At 47.1% G+C, this 17,492-nt stretch overlaps 1 protein-coding gene across 3 annotated transcripts in view; it reads left to right on the top strand.

The window, feature by feature from the left end:
• LOC125450951 (electrogenic sodium bicarbonate cotransporter 1-like) overlaps positions 1-17,492 on the top strand; it is a 223,375-nt gene that overhangs the window by 105,665 nt on the left and 100,218 nt on the right. For all 3 annotated transcript variants that reach the window (XM_059648092.1, XM_059648140.1, XM_059648179.1), the window contains 2 exons: positions 1,231-1,364; positions 11,271-11,542. In XM_059648092.1, coding sequence (XP_059504075.1) covers positions 1,231-1,364; positions 11,271-11,542 — 406 coding nt within the window. The remainder of the gene's footprint in view (positions 1-1,230; positions 1,365-11,270; positions 11,543-17,492) is intronic.

The raw sequence follows: 17,492 nt of genomic DNA on the forward strand, positions 1-17,492 counted from the left end.
TGGAATTGAGTGCTAACATTGCATTTGCCTCCCAACTGCCATCTGAACCTGCACATTAACCTTCTGAGAAACCGGAACAAGGACTTCCAAGTCCCTTTGTGTTTCAGACTTCCAAAGCCTTTTCCCAGTTTAGGAAATAGTCTGTACACTTATTCTCTTCCTACCAAAGCACATAACCCTACACTTTCCCGCACTGAATTCCGTCTGCCACTTCTTTACCCCCTCCCCTAAACTGTACCAAATCCTTCTGCAGTCTCTCTGCTTCCTCAGCAAAACCTGTCCAACCACCAGTCTTTGCGTCATCTGCAAACTTAGCAACAATGTCCTCAGTTCCTTCATCCAGACCATCAATGTATGACATGAAAAGTGGGTCACAGGGAGAGGGCAGGAGAACGGGGATGAGAAACATATCAGCCATGATGGAATGGTGGAGCAGACTCGATGGGCAGAATGGCCTAAGTTTTTCATCTGGTGGGTAGACTTCAGGAGGGCACAGGCAGGCTGTTAAAATGGACAGGCTGCTGGCGAATTCGGTGTAGCAGCAAGAACATTGTACCGATGTATCTTGGAAGAAAGAGCCAGAAAAGTCAAAACTAAACAAACTCTGCGAAACCAGAGAGTGGCTGTGGCCTGGAGCACGCTGTCTGCAATGTTAGTGCCAGCAGATCGTGGTGAAACACCCTCAAAGGGAGCAGGGGAAGTGTCGATGCATGAATGAGGAAGCTCGTTAGTTAGTACAAAGAAGGGAATAGAACATAGAACATAGAACATTACAGCACAGCACAGGCCCTTCGGCCCTCAATGTTGTGCTGACCTGTCATACCGATCTCAAGCCCATCTAACCTACACTATTCCATGTACGTCCATATGCTTATCCGATGACGACTTAAATGTACCTAAAGTTGGCGAATCTACTACCATTGCAGGCAAAGCATTCCATTCCCTTACTACTCTCTGAGTAAAGAAACTACCTCTGACATCTGTCCTGTATCTTTCACCCCTCAATTTAAAGCTATGCCCCCTTGTGCTCGCCGTCACCATCCTAGGAATAGAAGGATACTGAAGAACAACACGCAATCCAGGAAGGGAATTGATGGGCTGAGTGGCCTGTTTCCGTAGCAGTGCTCGCCTAAGCCTTATGTCAGATTATATATCCCCCCTTTGAAGGGGATGTGAGGACCACATGTCTGATGGAATTTTTTTGACTCTGATTTCTTGTGTTATCCCCAGGGTGTACTGGAGAGTTTCCTGGGCACAGCAGTTAGTGGAGCTGTCTTCTGCCTTTTCGCTGGGCAGCCACTCACCATCCTGAGCAGCACAGGCCCAGTTCTAGTCTTTGAACGTCTCCTCTACAGCTTTAGCAAGTAAGTACAACGACAGTGTAAACCAACTGGAGCAATTTTGTAACAAGGTCTGAGAGTGCGCACAAATTATGAAAGTCAATGCGAAAAGTTAACAAAAAGTTTTCAAGGAAGACCCAGAGACTTTATGGAATTGATGAAGTTGGGGTAAAATTTTATAAAGCACTGGCTAGCTGTTAGCTGGAGCTTTCTGTGTAATCTGTGAGCACTGCACTTTAGAGAAGATGTGAAGGCCCTTGAGAAGGTGCAGAGGAAATTTACTGCAGTGGTACCAGGGACTGAGTGATGTGCAGAGACTGGGCTTGCACTTTCTGGAGCAGAGAAGGTGATGGGGAGATTTAAATGAGGCTGAAATTAGGTGAGGCTCAGATAATCGGGGAGGAACCGGAAGGACTTTCCATTTTACATCAACGGAATTGTACTTGAGTTATCCCAACCTGGAAAAATAATGGGCGGATTGAATAGATCTCTTGTGATCTGCTGAATGCCACTGAGCCCCATGCCCTCATTTCTTCATCAGTGTGTCACAGCTGCCTTCAGTTTGTACCACCTCATGAATTGACAGAGCGCAGGAGGCCATTCAGCCCATTATGTCAGTGCCAGCTCTTTAAAAGGCTCTCCCTTCCTCTGCTTTCTCCCCAGAGACCTCCAGAGCTTTATTTTCTCGATGTTTCCCCTTTTTGAAAGCTCCCTGTGAGTCTGCTTCCATTGGCCCTTCAGGGAGCTCATCCTAGATCATTGTTAGTCACTACCCAAGTAAACCTATCTCAACCCCTGCTCCCTCGCCCCCAATCTCCGTATTCAATCACCAGCCTCGGGTATCTGACCCTTCTGATCGAGCAAACGGTTTCTCCTAATTTACCCAATCAACATTCCTTTGTGATTAGACCAGACAGAGAAGTGTGGAGGACAGAAGTGAGGATGTTGAGGGGAACTTGTGTAAAACACGAGCGTGGCATCTATTGATGTCCGGCCCTGGGCATTTTATAGTCTCGTAGTCAGGAACACCTGAATTGTCTGGGTGGTTCTCTGCCACTGATCCTTCCTCTTTAGTTAGTCTACATTGCTGGTACTGATGGGGAGCGTTCAAAGTCTTCGTGGAAGAGAGCATCAGCCTTGATAAACTGAAGACCCGTTTACATTACCTGTGAGATATATAACGTCCTCTGTGAGACCACAGAGTAAGCTTCTGGAACATTCTGATACACAACCTAAAGGGACTGGTTAGCCTGTCCCAGGAGCGCTTCTTCATATCCTCTAATGGACGGAGCTTAGCTCATGTCAGTTAATCCTTTCGGGTGCAAACTGTCTATTACAACAGCAGAGGAAATGACGGTTTTAAAGAGGATGCAGAAAAGATTGATGCTGCAAGGCAAGAGTCTGCAGTAATGAGGATAGTTTGGAGAAACTAGGGCCATGTTCGTCAGAGAAACAGTGATGATCAGAAAGATTTGAGACAGGTTGGGCAGAGCAAATAGGGAGAAACTGGAGAAGTGCGCAAAATGTTTACGGTAATTGGAAAACAAAAGTGAGGGGACGTGAGGTAAAGGCTTTTTGTAAGGTGTGAGTGGTTTGAGTTTGGAATGTGCTGCCTGACATGGTAGTGGAGGTAAATCCAATCCTGACTTTCTGAAAGGATGTGGATAATTATCTGAATAGCCTTTACAGGCACAGTACAGACACAATGGGTCAAATAACCTCCAGCCGCGCAGTAATCATTCTGTTCAGATCTTGAGAATATTGGAGCAGTGGCTTGGTTTTTACTGTTTGATCTACCTCACTAGCCAACTGACACAAGATTCAGCCTTGCATAAGTAGTGCATGCTTAAATAAATATCTATTTTTAAATGATCTTTTAAAAAAAAGTTAGCATCTGCTGCTACCCAGTGCTAATCAGAGGGGGTAAAATCTGCTCAGCGAGTTGTGAATTAATTAACTTTCAGCAGGCGGCTGGCCAGCAGAGAATGTAACACTCAGATCAGTTATTTTCCTCGCTGAAACAAAGGAATTGCATTTGTATAGCACCTTTCACAATCTCAGGATGCCCCCTCTCTCCCCCAAATACTATGGATGCCAGAAATCAGAGAGAAACACAGAACGCTGCTCTGAGGAAAGGTCAGGTCAGATTTGAAGCATTAACTCTGCTTCCCTCCTGCACTGACGCAGCCAAAACTGCTGAGTTTCCCCAGCATTCTCTAAGTTTGTCTCAGGATGTCATCAATTGGTTTTCAGGTAATGAAGCACTTTATGAAGTGTTTCCGCCTTTGTAGGAAACACACAGCCAATTTTAACATCTCACAGACTGCAGTGTGATGATGACCACATCATTCCTGCTTTCTCTGGTACACAACTTGTTCTGTAAGCTGGCATTCTGTGAAAAGGTAACGTTTAAGGAAAAGAGAAATCTAAGGATTTACTACATTTGACTGTTCCATAACATTAGTTGCATTCAGTTCTGCCCATCAGTAAGGTGAAGTATCTCACTTGGTCATTTCATGACAATTTAGGAGTCACACAAGTGCAGTTTTGGGTTACTGTCGGGTGGAAAAGGAGACTGAGAGAGGGCAGACCTGAAGTTCAGCCGCTTTTAGCTACACTGCTGAAGGAACTTGAAAACACAAGCTCTGTGTAGCTGGGCTCAGGGATGTCTAAGAGCAGCTATGTAAATTGATGTCCAAGCCAATTAAATAACCCAGCACACTGTAGACTCAAAGTAGCCCTAGGACCTATGAAGGGCTTGGAAGAAGTCATTGCCCATTTAATAATTCAGTGCAGGAGGGAATGGGGGTTGAAAGCCTGCAACACTTTTGTTTCATGCAGCTGAGTGAGTTTAGGACAATAGTTAGGGGCGATAATGGCTTACAATGGTTGAACCAGGTTTCTTTCATAGTGTTAAGAATAAATCACTTAGAATAAATAAACAAACGTGCAAAGATGATCAACAACAGAGAAAGGGTTTAGACTGCACAAAGGAAAATATGAGGTTGAAAAGGTGGAGTTGGTATCTATGAGTAAGTACTGCAGTGTCGTTTCCAATAATCCAGGGGAATGCAGAACAGAAAGTGGACTGGAATATTAGGCCTTGGAGCTAGTATCTGATGGAGTGGATTTGGAGGAATCTTTAAAGCCAGATCATGGAAAGTGCTGAATCATGATCCCTTGTGCAGATTTAATGAGGTTTGGTGATTCACAGAGTTACTAATCTCTTTGGGTTTTGCTGGGAAACCCTACAGACCTGTTATTTGCTGTTTCATATATTCTGCGGGATGTTCAACCACCATTAGTCTATTATACTTATTTGCCTCATGTTAAAGTTTGGATGTTAGAATTAAGTCATATTTTCCTTTGTGCAGTCTAAACCCTTTCTCTGTTGTTGATCATCTTTGCACGTTTGTTTATTTATTCTAAGTGATTTATTCTTAACACTATGAAAGAAACCTGGTTGAATTGTTTCCACAACTAATTCAGATACAGACCAAAACCTTTGTAATTGGCCACATCGCAGGCTGAGTAAATGTAAATTTGTTCTCACTGATGGAGGAGTGGGCTTGGAAAGGAAGCATATCTTCTGTCATAAAAAAACTGACAAAGCAGGAAGTGCTGAAGACCCTCAGCAGTTCTGGGAACATCGGTGGGGAGAAAAACAGCAGTTCAGATTGATGAGGTTTTACTCGGTGTACACTAGAACCCTTGGGAGCACCAAGGATCAGAGAGAACATGGTCTACACGTTTGTCAGCCCCTTAAGATAGTGAGACAGGTAGATGAAGTGATTAAGAAGGCATATGGATACCTGCCTTTGTTGGCCAAGGCAGAGAGCTGAAAAGCAGGGAGGGTTATACTAGAACTGTATGAAATATTGGCTTGGCCACAGCTAAAGTGTTGTGTTCAGTTCTGGAATCCACATTACAGGAAGGATGTGATAGCACTGGAGAAGATGCAGAGGAGATTTAACAGGATGTTGCCTGTGATGGAGAGTTTCAGCGAAGCAGAGAGTTTGGATGGACTGGGGTAGTTTTCCTTGGAGCAGAGGAGACTGAGGTGGGAACGTGATTGAGATGGATAAAACCTGGAGGGACATGGATAGAGTAGACAGGAAGAAGCGTTCCCCTTATTAGAGGGATCAGTGATTGGGGGCATAGATTGAAGCTAAGGGCCAGAAGGTTTAGACGGGATGTGAAGAAAAGTTTTGTCACCCAGCGGGTACTTAGTAGCTGTAGGACTGGGAGAGGCAGAAACCCTCATCCGACTGAAGAAGTATTTAGATGTGCACTTGTGATGCCAAAAATATGGGCCAATTGCCGGGCAATAGGATTAGAATAGTCAGGGGATTCTTTCTGACTGGCACAAACTCAATGGGCTGAAGGGCTTTTTTCTGTGTTGTTGCTCTCTGTGACTCTTTCTGTGTACGGTACAGGAGACCTTGGCCTGGTTTCTGTTCTCTATCTTCCTCCTTCATCTTGCGATCCTTGCTGCAAAGAGACAAGTGTCTGAGGATGTGGTTGTGGGTTTTGTTATCGCTGGCAGTGAGAGCACACACCTTACCACATGCACACCAGAACTGAGCTAAAGTGAACATCTCTGCCACAGTCAACCACGTGACCATTGGTGCAGCGATCAGTTCTGCTGGCACCAGTGGGTCTGTGTGACCTGGCAGCTTTCTGTGCTCCTCCTGGGTAATCTGTTATGTTGCTTGCCAATCAGCTGTGCCAGCCTGGAACTGGGCATCACGGCAAGATTCCCCGTCCAAGAATAGAACAGATGTAACTCCAAGAGAAGCAAAGACTGGCTTGCTCGCCAGCGCAGCGGAATAAAGCAAAAAATACTTCCGGAGCTGAAAATGAATTTGCTCAACGGCATATGGAGAGACTTATGGATTGTTGGAATTAGATCCCTCTCTCCTCCATCCAATTCTGTTGTTTCCTTTGGGCAATGACCATGTCGTGCTCATGTCACCACAATCCACACACCCAGATTAATACTCTGTGAATGCGGGTTCAATTCCTAGCAAGGCAGCCAGTGGAATTTAAATTCAATAAATCTAGAATAAATCTTAATCATGGTGACCACAAAACTGTCACTGATTGTTGGAAAAACCCATCTTGTTCACTGAGATAACAAGGTGTAGAGCTAGATGAACGCAGCAGGCCAGGCAGCATCAAAGGAGCAGGAAAGCTGACATTTCGGATCTGGACCCTTCTTCAGAAGTGGTCCAAACCCGAAACATTAGCCTTCCTGCTCCTCTGATGCTGCCTGGCCAGTCGTGTTCATCCAGCTGTGCACCTTGTTGTCTCAGACACCAGCATTGGCAGTTCCTACTATCTCATTGTGTTCACTAATGCCCTTTGGGGAGGGAAATCAGCCATCCTTAGTTCAACAAGGCTCATCAAGGGGCAACAAGGCCTAGTAGCAATACCCAATTCCTTGAAAGGAGTTTTTAAAAACATCTTATTCCATCTCTTCAGTTAGGAACTTGGAAACTGGAGTAGGCCATTCAGCCACTCATGCCAGTTCTCACATCCCTTAACACCTTTGCTTAGCAAAATGTATCTCTCTCTCACATTTAACACTTACAAATGATCCAGCATTCACTGCTGTTTGTGGATGAGAGTTCCGAATCTCTCTCACCCTCTGTGTGTAGAAGTACTTTGTACCGTCTCTCCTGAACTTTCTGGCCCTAATTCACAGACTGTGCCTCCGGTTCTAGAATCGCCAACCAGTGGAAATACTTTGTCTTGGTCTACCCTGACATTTCCTGTTAATATTTTGAAGACTTTGATCAGATCACCTCTAAACTATCTAAATTCTAGAGTAAACACAACTATTTTGTATAACCTGTCCTTGTAACGTAACCCCTGAAGTCTAGGTAGCAGTCCTTTTGTCTACAACAATGAGAAGCAGCTTTTCAGTGTTGACTAATTTCTGAAGATTGATAATCCTGAGCATCAGGGCTGCCAACTTCCACTTTTCCCTCCCTTAGTTGCTGTGAAATCCTACATCTGTGCCCTAATACCGGAGAGTCAAACTAACCACATGCCCCAGCCCCAGCGCTGGCCATTCTGTGATATTCCACCCTCCGTACTGAATTGGTGGTGGGGGTGTGGTGTTTGTGAGACACAGGGACATCACTGCTCCACATCAACGCTCCTTCTCCTTCCCACTGGGTTCACCAATGGGGCACCTAGAGAACCATGGATGTAATTTTACTACTTAACCATTTTGGTTTCACAGCCCTCTGTGGCTTCACCACTCATCAATCTGGACTTTGTCTGTAGCTTCGAGACAGGAAAGCAGGGTCTAGGGAGGACCAAGGAGTGGGCTCAGGAGAGGACCCGTTGTTTAGAATGAGTGGTGCCTCCCTTTCGGAATACAGTAGCACCATTGCACTGTTAGCAGATACAACATGGGCCATTTTAACACAGCCATCCACCCGCTGCCCTGGCCCATTACAGAGGGAGAGTCCAAATCAACCTCAGGTCATAGCGAAAGGAAAGCTGGGCGAGTGAAACCACGGAGATCCCAAATTCCTCAATACCTTCAGAGTGAAGGGGCTGATAGAGGAATGCTTCCACCAGATATTTGTGCACTTCTAGAGTTAAACACAAGTGGAGATTCCTTTAGTTAAGGGGTCCATTGTCACTGTGCAATCTTAACTATTGGCGTTCAGACAATGGTGCTTTCAAATGTGAGAAAACGTTGCCTTTGTCATTTCCACATTTGTCGGGAGAGAATTCCATTCTTGCACGCACTGATGGTATCTGTGACCAAATGTGATGATGGAGCGACTTCCCAGGAAATTATAATAGGCCTAGCCTTTTCCATAAAATGTTTCAAGTTGTGATTCACATGTATCCCCCGATTTAACTCCTGGCTGTAAAATAATGCTCAATTGTCCTGTGTTTTCCCACTCACTGCCTGTGCAGCCCGCAGCATATGAGTATCTCTTTGAGGGAATCTGTTCTGTACCTTGTTTGACACTGAGAAACCGGCAAATAGAATAGAACAATGTTGTAGCGTCAATTTTTCTAATTCTCATCCTTATTTTTGAACCTGTCCCTAACTCTTTAATCTCCTCCAATGCAAGAACCCTGTGTCTTCAGTTGCCTGGGCCCTAAACTCCTTTCTTAAACCTCTCACGTCTCTCTCCTCCTCTTGAACCAAGCTGTCAGTTACTTCTGCTCATATGTTTACGGGCCTGATCACATTTTGTTGCACTGTTGCTGGTGTGAAATGTCTTGTGACACTTTACTAATTAAAAGTGCTTTATAAACACAACCTCATGAATTGCTGCTCCCGGTGTGGTCTCCTTTACATTGGTGAGACCAAGCGGAGACTGCCTTGCAGGGCACCTGTGCTCTGTTTGGAGCAAATAACAACACCCCTAGTCGCAAACCACTTCAAATCCCCCTCCCATTCCCTGGGTGACATGTCCATCCTTGACCTCCTCCAGTGTCACAACGATGCCACCCGAAAACTGGAGGAGCAGCACCTCATATTTTGCCTTGGGGGCCCGATGGTCTCAATGTGGACTTTACCAGTTTCAAAATCTCCCCACCCCCAGCTTCATCCCATGACCAACCTTCTCTCTCATCCCCGCCTCCTTGGCCTGTCCAACTCCTCTCGCACCTATCTGCTCCTCCCACCTCACTGACCAATCCCCACCATTGCCTACCAGCACTCACCTAGCACCATCTCACCTACCTTTCCCAGCCCCACCCTTCCTCTCTCTATTTATTTCAGAGCCCCATTACCCCTCTCCCATTTCTGAAGAACGGTCCTGACCCGAAACGCCAGCTTTCCTGCTCCTCTGATGCTGCCTGGCCTGTTGTGTTCCTCCAGCTCCACACTGCGTTATTTCTGATGCAGCCTGGCCTACTGTGTTCCTCCAGCTCCACACTGTGTTTCCTCTGATGCTGCCTGGCCTGCTCTATTCCTCCAGCTCCACACTGTGTTCTCTCTGATGCTGCCTGGCCTACTGTGTTCCTCCAGCTCCACACTGTGTTCCCTCTGATGCTGCCCAGCCTGCTGTGTTCCTCCAGCTCCACACTGTGCTGTCTGATGAATTGTGTTCCAGTAATGAGTTTGATACGGTCTTGTGGTGGTGTATTCCAGAACTAATGGTCACGGTCTAACAATGTAGGGTAGCTCATCCAGGACTGAGATGAGGAGAAATATCTTCACCCAGACAGTGGGGAGCCGGTGGAATTCTCTGCCACTGAAATTGGTTGAGGGCAAAACATTGAATGTTGTCAAGAAAGAAATAGATATAGCTCTTACAGCTAAAGTGATCAAAGGGCATGATCAAAGGGAGAAAGCAGGAACAGAGGACTGAGTTCGATGATCAGCCATGATCTTCTTTGTTGGTGGTGCAGTCTCGAATGGCCCAATGGCCTATTCCTGCTCCTGTTTTCTACGTTTCGATGATTTCACATGCTTTATAGTATTTTTGGTGATGGCTGGGGGCATAGAGAGTGGGTCAGATGTTGAGACTTTACTCCCAGCCCTAAGCATAATACATAAAGAGATTATTATTAAAACAAAATTAAAGACTGATTGCGATTGTCAGTGAGGCCATTGAGCTGAATCTCAAGCTACACATTCCAAAATCTAGTTGGCCTGAGCTCTCAGGCAGACCTGGGCAGGCTGTTTTTAATGGTTGAAGGGCAGGAAGGCAAGTGGGCACCCACCTCCAAAGATAATAACCACCCCCCCACTCCCCACAACTCCACACCCTTCTTTCCTTCCTACCTGATCTCTCACCCCAGGCCTGAGAGACCGGACGTGAGCCAGGGCCCAGTGACCAGGGTCTATCGGAGGGCTTACAGTGCTCAGTTTAGGGGGCCAGTGCCCTAGGACAGGTGCAGTAATGGGACATGTGATATCAGCCCCAGCTTCAGCCCTGTTTGGAGACTGTACCCTAAAACCCTAGAATGTTCTAGGATGCTCACCCTGTCGCTATAACTCCTGGCCAACCAGAACGGTCAACAAAACCTCCCAACCCTGCCAACAAAATGTCATCAGGATGTTTCTGCTTGGAGAGCAGTGAAGATACAGAGTTGCAAATGTCTGCTGCCAAGCTCTTTATTTTGGGGAAAGTCTTGTTGTTGGAGATTTGATCAGCATTCGCACATTAGTTGGAGACAGAGACATAGAGTTACTCAATTCCAGAGTAGGGGCTGTAGAAACACACCCAGCACAGTGATGGTTATGACCTTATAAGTGAGCATGAACTAATGTTACGAAACATGACTATGTAGTGGAGGGGAGGTCATCCACAGCTACCCAACGGCCTTGAGTTCCAAGATAACAAAGTGTGAAGCTGGATGAACACAGCAGGCCAAGCAGCATCTCAGGAGCACAAAAGCTGACGTTTCGGGCCTAGACCCTTCATCAGAGAGCTATCACGGCCTTGAGTCCCAGTTCTGTGTCATCTGACATGATAGTTGTTCTTAACTCCAATAGGAAATCTAGGAGGAACCTTTTTATCCAGGGAGACTGTGGGACTTTAGAGATAAAAGGGACATGAGCTAAACACAAGAACAGGCAGGAAGGAGGAAAAGGAGATGGTGATAAGATGAGACAAGGAGGGGGTAGGAAGAGGCTTTGGTGGGATCAAGGTGCCTGTTAGTTTATCAGGAGTTTCACTTTTGTGACTTGCTTGCAGTTAAGTTTTCTGATCAATGTTAAATGATCCACTGCACCTTCTGCTCTGCATGTACAATGGGTAACTCGTTATCAGATACTGCTTCAGCACAGTCCAGTTGATTGTTATACAACTTGTGAAGTTCATTCAGGTCAAAACAATTTCCTTGCTTTAGAATAGGAATCATTTGGGGGGCACCTTACAGTTTCACCGTTTTGAATCCTTTGATCCAGTAAAGGGAGCTCACTTGCCTTCATCTCACTTACAGAGACAATGGCTTTGACTACCTCGAGTTCCGTCTGTGGATTGGTTTGTGGTCATCCTTCCTCTGTCTGATTCTTGTTGCCACTGATGCAAGTTCCCTGGTGCGTTACTTCACTCGCTTCACTGAGGAAGGCTTCTCATCGCTCATCAGCTTCATCTTTATCTATGATGCCTTCAAGAAGATGATCAAGCTGTCTCACCACTACGCAATTAACACAGACTTCAAAGAGGACTACGTCACTCTGTTTGGATGTGCATGCCTCCCACCTGACCAAGGTAAGAGTGCCTTTATTCAGGCTGTTGGAGAGTGATAAAGAGAGTGATTTATTTACTGCAGCAAGGCTCCAAATTTGACTCTCAATCACACACTGAAACATATGTCATCTTTTTAAACTTGGACATCATTGGAAAGGGCATTACCCATCCACTAAATGCTCCTGAGATTCATGGAATCCCTTGAGTGTGGAAGCTGGCCATTTGGCCCATCAAATCTACAATGACTCTCTGAAGAGCATCTCACCCAGATTTAGCCCCCTACCTTATCCCTGTAACCCTGCATCCCACCATGGCTAATCCAGCAAGCCTGCACATCCCTAGACACCATGGAGCAAATTACCATGGCCAATCCACCCTAACCAGCACGTCTTTGGACTGTGGGAGGAAACTCACGCAGACCTGGGGAGATTGTGTAAACTTTGCAGAGACTGTTGCCTGAGGGTGGAATCGAACCTGGGTCCCTGGTGCTGTGAGGCAGCAGTGTTAACCGCTGGGCCACCGTGCCGCCCCTCCCCCTGGGTGGCTATCGTTGATGTTGAACCAGTGCGTGGTGTCGGGACACCCACAGCACTGTTAGGAAAGGAATGTCCAGGACTGTGAACCAGCAGCAGCCGAGGATGGCCAGCATCAGAGTGACTGCATTGACTGTGGGTCTGTTTAACATTTTATTGGAGAAACCCTTTATTGTAAGTATTCCCAAAGCAGGTCAACATAAGGCTGATCAGCATGAACTAGTTGTGTAGAGGTCAGGTCAGTTTGAAGGTTAATTTGGTGAGGGTGTGTGGTACTGAAGAAATCTAGAAACTACTTTATGCCAATAAGGGCATTAGCAATATTTTATCTTAGCACTTCCTCAGTTATTTAGCAAGCTGCCAAGCTCTTTATTTTGGGGGAAGTCTTGTCGTTGGAGATTTGATCAGCATTTTCACATTAGTTGGAGACAGAGACGTAGAGTTACTCAATGCCAGAGGAGGGGCTGTAGAAACACACCCAGCACAGTGATGGTTATGACCTTATAAGTGAGCATGAACTAATGTTACTAAACATGACTATGTAGTGGAGGGGAGTTCATCCACAGCTACCCAACGGCCTTGAGCTCCAGTTCTGTGTTATTTGACATGATTGTGGTCTAGCTCCTCACTACACGTGCTCAGTGGCTCTACTTAGAGTAACAATGTAATTATCCTTTACTCTATAGCCAATAGCAGAGCTCACAGTTGTGAGGGGTAGGTCTTATTGACCTTGGGGTGATTAGGGATTCCAAAATAAGGATATTGAGGGATATTGGCAAGGTTGCATGTACCTTTAGGGCAGCACGGTGGCTCAGTGGTTAGCACTGCTGCTTCACAGCGCCAGGGACCCAGGTTCGATTCCACCCTCCGGCAACTATCTGTGTGGAGTTTTCACATTCTCCCTGTGTCTGCGTGGGTTTCCTCTGGGCACTCCAGTTTCCTCCCACAGTCCAAAGATGTGCAGGCTAGGTGGACTGGCCATGATAAATTGCCCGTATTGTTCAGGGATGTGTAGATTAGGTGAGTTCTAGGCGGCTAGGTCTGGGTGGGTTGCTTTGAGGTTCAGTGTGGAATTGTTGGGCCGAAGGGCCTGTTTCTACACTGTAGGGATTCTATTCTATGAATGTAGTCGAGATGCCCAAAGGCGAGAGGATTGCACAGCTCTGTTGGAAGTGTTGCCTTTCATATGATGCATCTACCACTTGGGTGGCTGTAAAGGGACCATGGTCATTATTTGAAGAAGAGAAGGTGATCTGGTCTATTCTCACAATCTGCCATAAAGGAGTTGATTTTTTTTTACCTTCAGCTGGGTATTCAGACCCAATGAGGTGACAGTTCTGTAACCTCAGAACTGACCTAAGTAACATAGTACTGGGAGCTGTAGTAGGCATTTATTAGAGCCCTTGGTAATTACATGTTGCAACCACGGGTTTAGCTGTGTCTGGGCTTGCATTGAGTAATCTTGCACACTTCTCTCAGCATGTCATGTTGCTAGTGGTTGTATTAAGATGAAGACTGAGTCTCTTCTAGGCTCAAGTCACAGGCCATGATGCGATGATGATATCATGAGCATGTCTCTTAAAGTAGCTTGTATTACCCACTCTGTGACAGAACAGAATAGAAGGGCTGAGAAAGCAAGTTGTGGAGCTGGATGAACACAGCAGGCCAAGCAGCATCGGACGAGCAGGAAGGCTGATGTTTCTGGCCTGCATGAAATTTTCACTAGGGCCTCGGTCTATATTTATCCCTTAACTGACTTCAGAAATAATTTACCTGTTCATAATATGACTGATTTTGGATCCTACTGTACATAAATTGGCTGGCACATTTCCAACAGAAATTGAAAAATCATCAATTGGCTCATCAGTATGTGATTGTGTCTTGGGTAATGAGCAGGACCAGTGCAAGTTCACAAGTTTATCGAACTATAGAATCATAAAACCCGCAAGGAGACCATTCAGCCATTGTACATGTGCCAGCTCTTTGGAAGAACTACCCAGTTAGTCCCTGCTCTTTTCCTCATCACCCTGAATTTATTTTTCCCCTTTTTGAGGACGTTTCCAATTCCATTTTGAAAGTCTGCTTGAAGCCACTTCCATCGCTCCTTTAGCAGTGTGTTCCAGAGATTAAGTGTTAAGATCACTTAATTGAACAAAAACAAGCTCCTCATTTTCCCCTGGCTCTTTTGTGAATGATTTTAAATACATGTCCTCTGGTCGTCATCTTTCCTTCCAGTGGTAATGCTTTGTGATATCAAAACCACTTAGCTCTTAAAGTTGTTAACCCCAGGAGTCTCACGCGATTAACAAAATATGCCGAAAGCTAGAACTCTACCAACTCTCCGACACCACCTCCTACCGCCCCCTCGATCATGACCCCACACCCGAGCACCAAACCATCATCTCCAACACCATTCACGACCTCATCACCTCAGGGGACCTCCCACCCACAGCCTCCAACCTCATTGTTCCCCAACCCCGCACGGCCCGTTTCTATCTCCTTCCCAAAATCCACAAACCTGCCTGCCCTGGTCGACCCATCGTCTCAGCCTACTCCTGCCCCACCGAACTCATCTCCACCTATCTGGACTCCATTTTCTCCCCTTTGGTCCAGGAACTCCCCACCTACGTCCGTGACACCACCCACGCCCTCCGCCTCCTCCAGGACTTCCAATTCCCTGGCCCCCAACACCTCATATTCACCATGGACGTCCAGTCCCTGTACACCTGCATTCCGCATGGAGATGGCCTCAAGACCCTCCGCTTCTTCCTGTCCCGCAGGCCCGACCAGTCCCCCTCCACCGACACTCTCATCCGCCTAGCTGAACTTGTCCTCACACTCAACAACTTCTCTTTTGACTCCTCCCACTTCCTACAGACTAAGGGGGTGGCCATGGGCACCCACATGGGCCCCAGCTATGCCTGCCTCTTTGTAGGCTACGTGGAACAGTCCCTCTTCCGCACCTACACAGGCCCCAAACCCCACCTCTTCCTCCGGTACATTTATGACTGTATCAGCGCCGCCTCTTGCTCCCCAGAGGAGCTCGAACAGTTCATCCACTTCACCAACACCTTCCACCCCAACCTTCAGTTCACCTGGGCCATCTCCAGCACATCCCTCACCTTCCTGGACCTCTCAGTCTCCATCTCAGGCAACCAGCTTGTAACTGATGTCCATTTCAAGCCCACCGACTCCCACAGCTACCTAGAATACACCTCCTCCCTCCCACCCTCCTGCAAAAATTCCATCCCCTATTCCCAATTCCTCCGCCTCCGCCGCATCTGCTCCCACGATAAGACATTCCACTCCCGCACATCCCAGATGTCCAAGTTCTTTTAGGACCGCAACTTTCCCCCCACAGTGATCGAGAACGCCCTTGACCGCGTCTCCCGTATTTCCCGCAACACAACCCTCACACCCCGCCCCCGCCACAACCGCCCTAAGAGGATCCCCCTCGTTCTCACACACCACCCTACCAACCTCCGGATACAACGCATCATCCTCCGACACTTCCGCCATTTACAATTCGACCCCACCACCCAAGACATTTTTCCATCCCCACCCCTGTCTGCTTTCCGGAGAGACCACTCTCTCCGTGACTCCCTTGTTCGCTCCACACTGCCCTCCAACCCCACCACACCCGGCACCTTCCCCTGCAACCTCAGGAAATGCTACACATGCCCTCACACCTCCTCCCTCACCCCCATCCCAGGCTCCAAGATGACATTCCACATTAAGCAGAGATTCACCTGCACATCTGCCAATGTGGTATACTGCATCCACTGTACCCGGTGCGGCTTCCTCTACATTGGGGAAACCAAGCGGAGGCTTGGGGACCGCTTTGCAGAACACCTCCGCTCAGTTCGCAACAAACAACTGCACCTCCCAGTCGCAAACCATTTCCACTCCCCCTCCCATTCTCTAGATGACATGTCCATCATGGGCCTCCTGCAGTGCCACAATGATGCCACCCGAAGGTTGCAGGAACAGCAACTCATATTCCGCCTGGGAACACTGCAGCCTAATGGTATCAATGTGGACTTCACCAGTTTCAAAATCTCCCCTTCCCCTACTGCATCCCTCAACCAGCCCAGTTCGTCCCCTCCCCCCACTGCACCACACAACCAGCCCAGCTCTTCCCCCCCAACCCACTGCATCCCAAAACCAGTCCAACCTGTCTCTGCCTCCCTAACCGGTTCTTCCTCTCACCCATCCCTTCCTCCCACCCCAAGCCGCACCCCCATCTACCTACTAACCTCATCCCACCTCCTTGACCTGTCCGTCTTCCCTGGACTGACCTATCCCCTCCCTACCTCCCCACCTACACCCTCTCCACCTATCTTCTTTACTCTCCATCTTCGGTCCGCCTCCCCCTCTCTCCCTATTTATTCCAGTTCCCTCTCCCCATCCCCCTCTCTGATGAAGGGTCCAGGCCCGAAACGTCAGCTTTTGTGCTCCTGAGATGCTGCTTGGCCTGCTGTGTTCATCCAGCCTCACATTTCATTATCTTGGAATTCTCCAGCATCTGCAATTCCCATTAACTCTGTGTGAGAGCATTGGCGCTGGGTGAAGGAAGTGGCTGGTGTTGGTGCAAATGGTCAGGGTGTGAATAAATCATTGGGCCTGAAATAAGGGAAATGAATCATCGTTGTGCAGTTTGAGGTGGATCTCCATTTGGTCCCATTGATTGATTGTAAGTGACTTTCTCCGTGCATGAAGCAATGATGAAACTAACTGGCTGTTTTGTACTGATATCAGTTTCCAAGCATCCATTTCAGAATACACGGAAGTTCTCTCAAGTCACTTTTAACAGGGAAAGTAATTCATTACTGCCCCTGGCTCTTGTAGACAACATGCTTCAGCTTTAGGCTGTGTTTTATTTGTGGCAAATCATAGACAATTAATCATTCAGGTCATCACAGTCACTTCCCATAACCTTTTCCTCCTCTGATTAGCCTTATATTTCCTTGTTCCCATTGTTTCAAAAGTCACAGGCTAACTGCAAGAACCCGTAAGTTTCAGTTTTATAGGAACAGGAGGAGGCCATTCAGCCCTGTTCTGCCATTCAGTTACATCTGATGTGAATCTAAAGTCTATTTAGCCTCATTTGCAACTTTCAATGCCCTAAAAATTGACAAAAACAACACAAAGGACTGCAGATAACAAAGTGTAGAGCTGGATGAGGACAGCAGGCCAAGCAGCATTTTCGGAGCAGAAAAACTGATGTTTCGGGCCTAGAGAAGGGTCTAGGCCCGAAACGTCAGCTTTCCTGCTCCTAAGATGCTCCTTGGCCTGCTGTCCTCATCCAGCTCCACAATTTGTTATCTCGGATTCTCCAGCATCTGCACTTCCTATTATCTCTGATACTGCGGATGCTGGAAATCTGAAACAGAAACAGAAAGTGCTGGAGAGACTCAGCAGATCTGTGGAGAGAGAAA

Source organism: Stegostoma tigrinum, chromosome 1 (genome assembly GCF_030684315.1).
Source record: "Stegostoma tigrinum isolate sSteTig4 chromosome 1, sSteTig4.hap1, whole genome shotgun sequence".
Taxonomy (NCBI): Eukaryota; Metazoa; Chordata; class Chondrichthyes; order Orectolobiformes; family Stegostomatidae; genus Stegostoma; species Stegostoma tigrinum.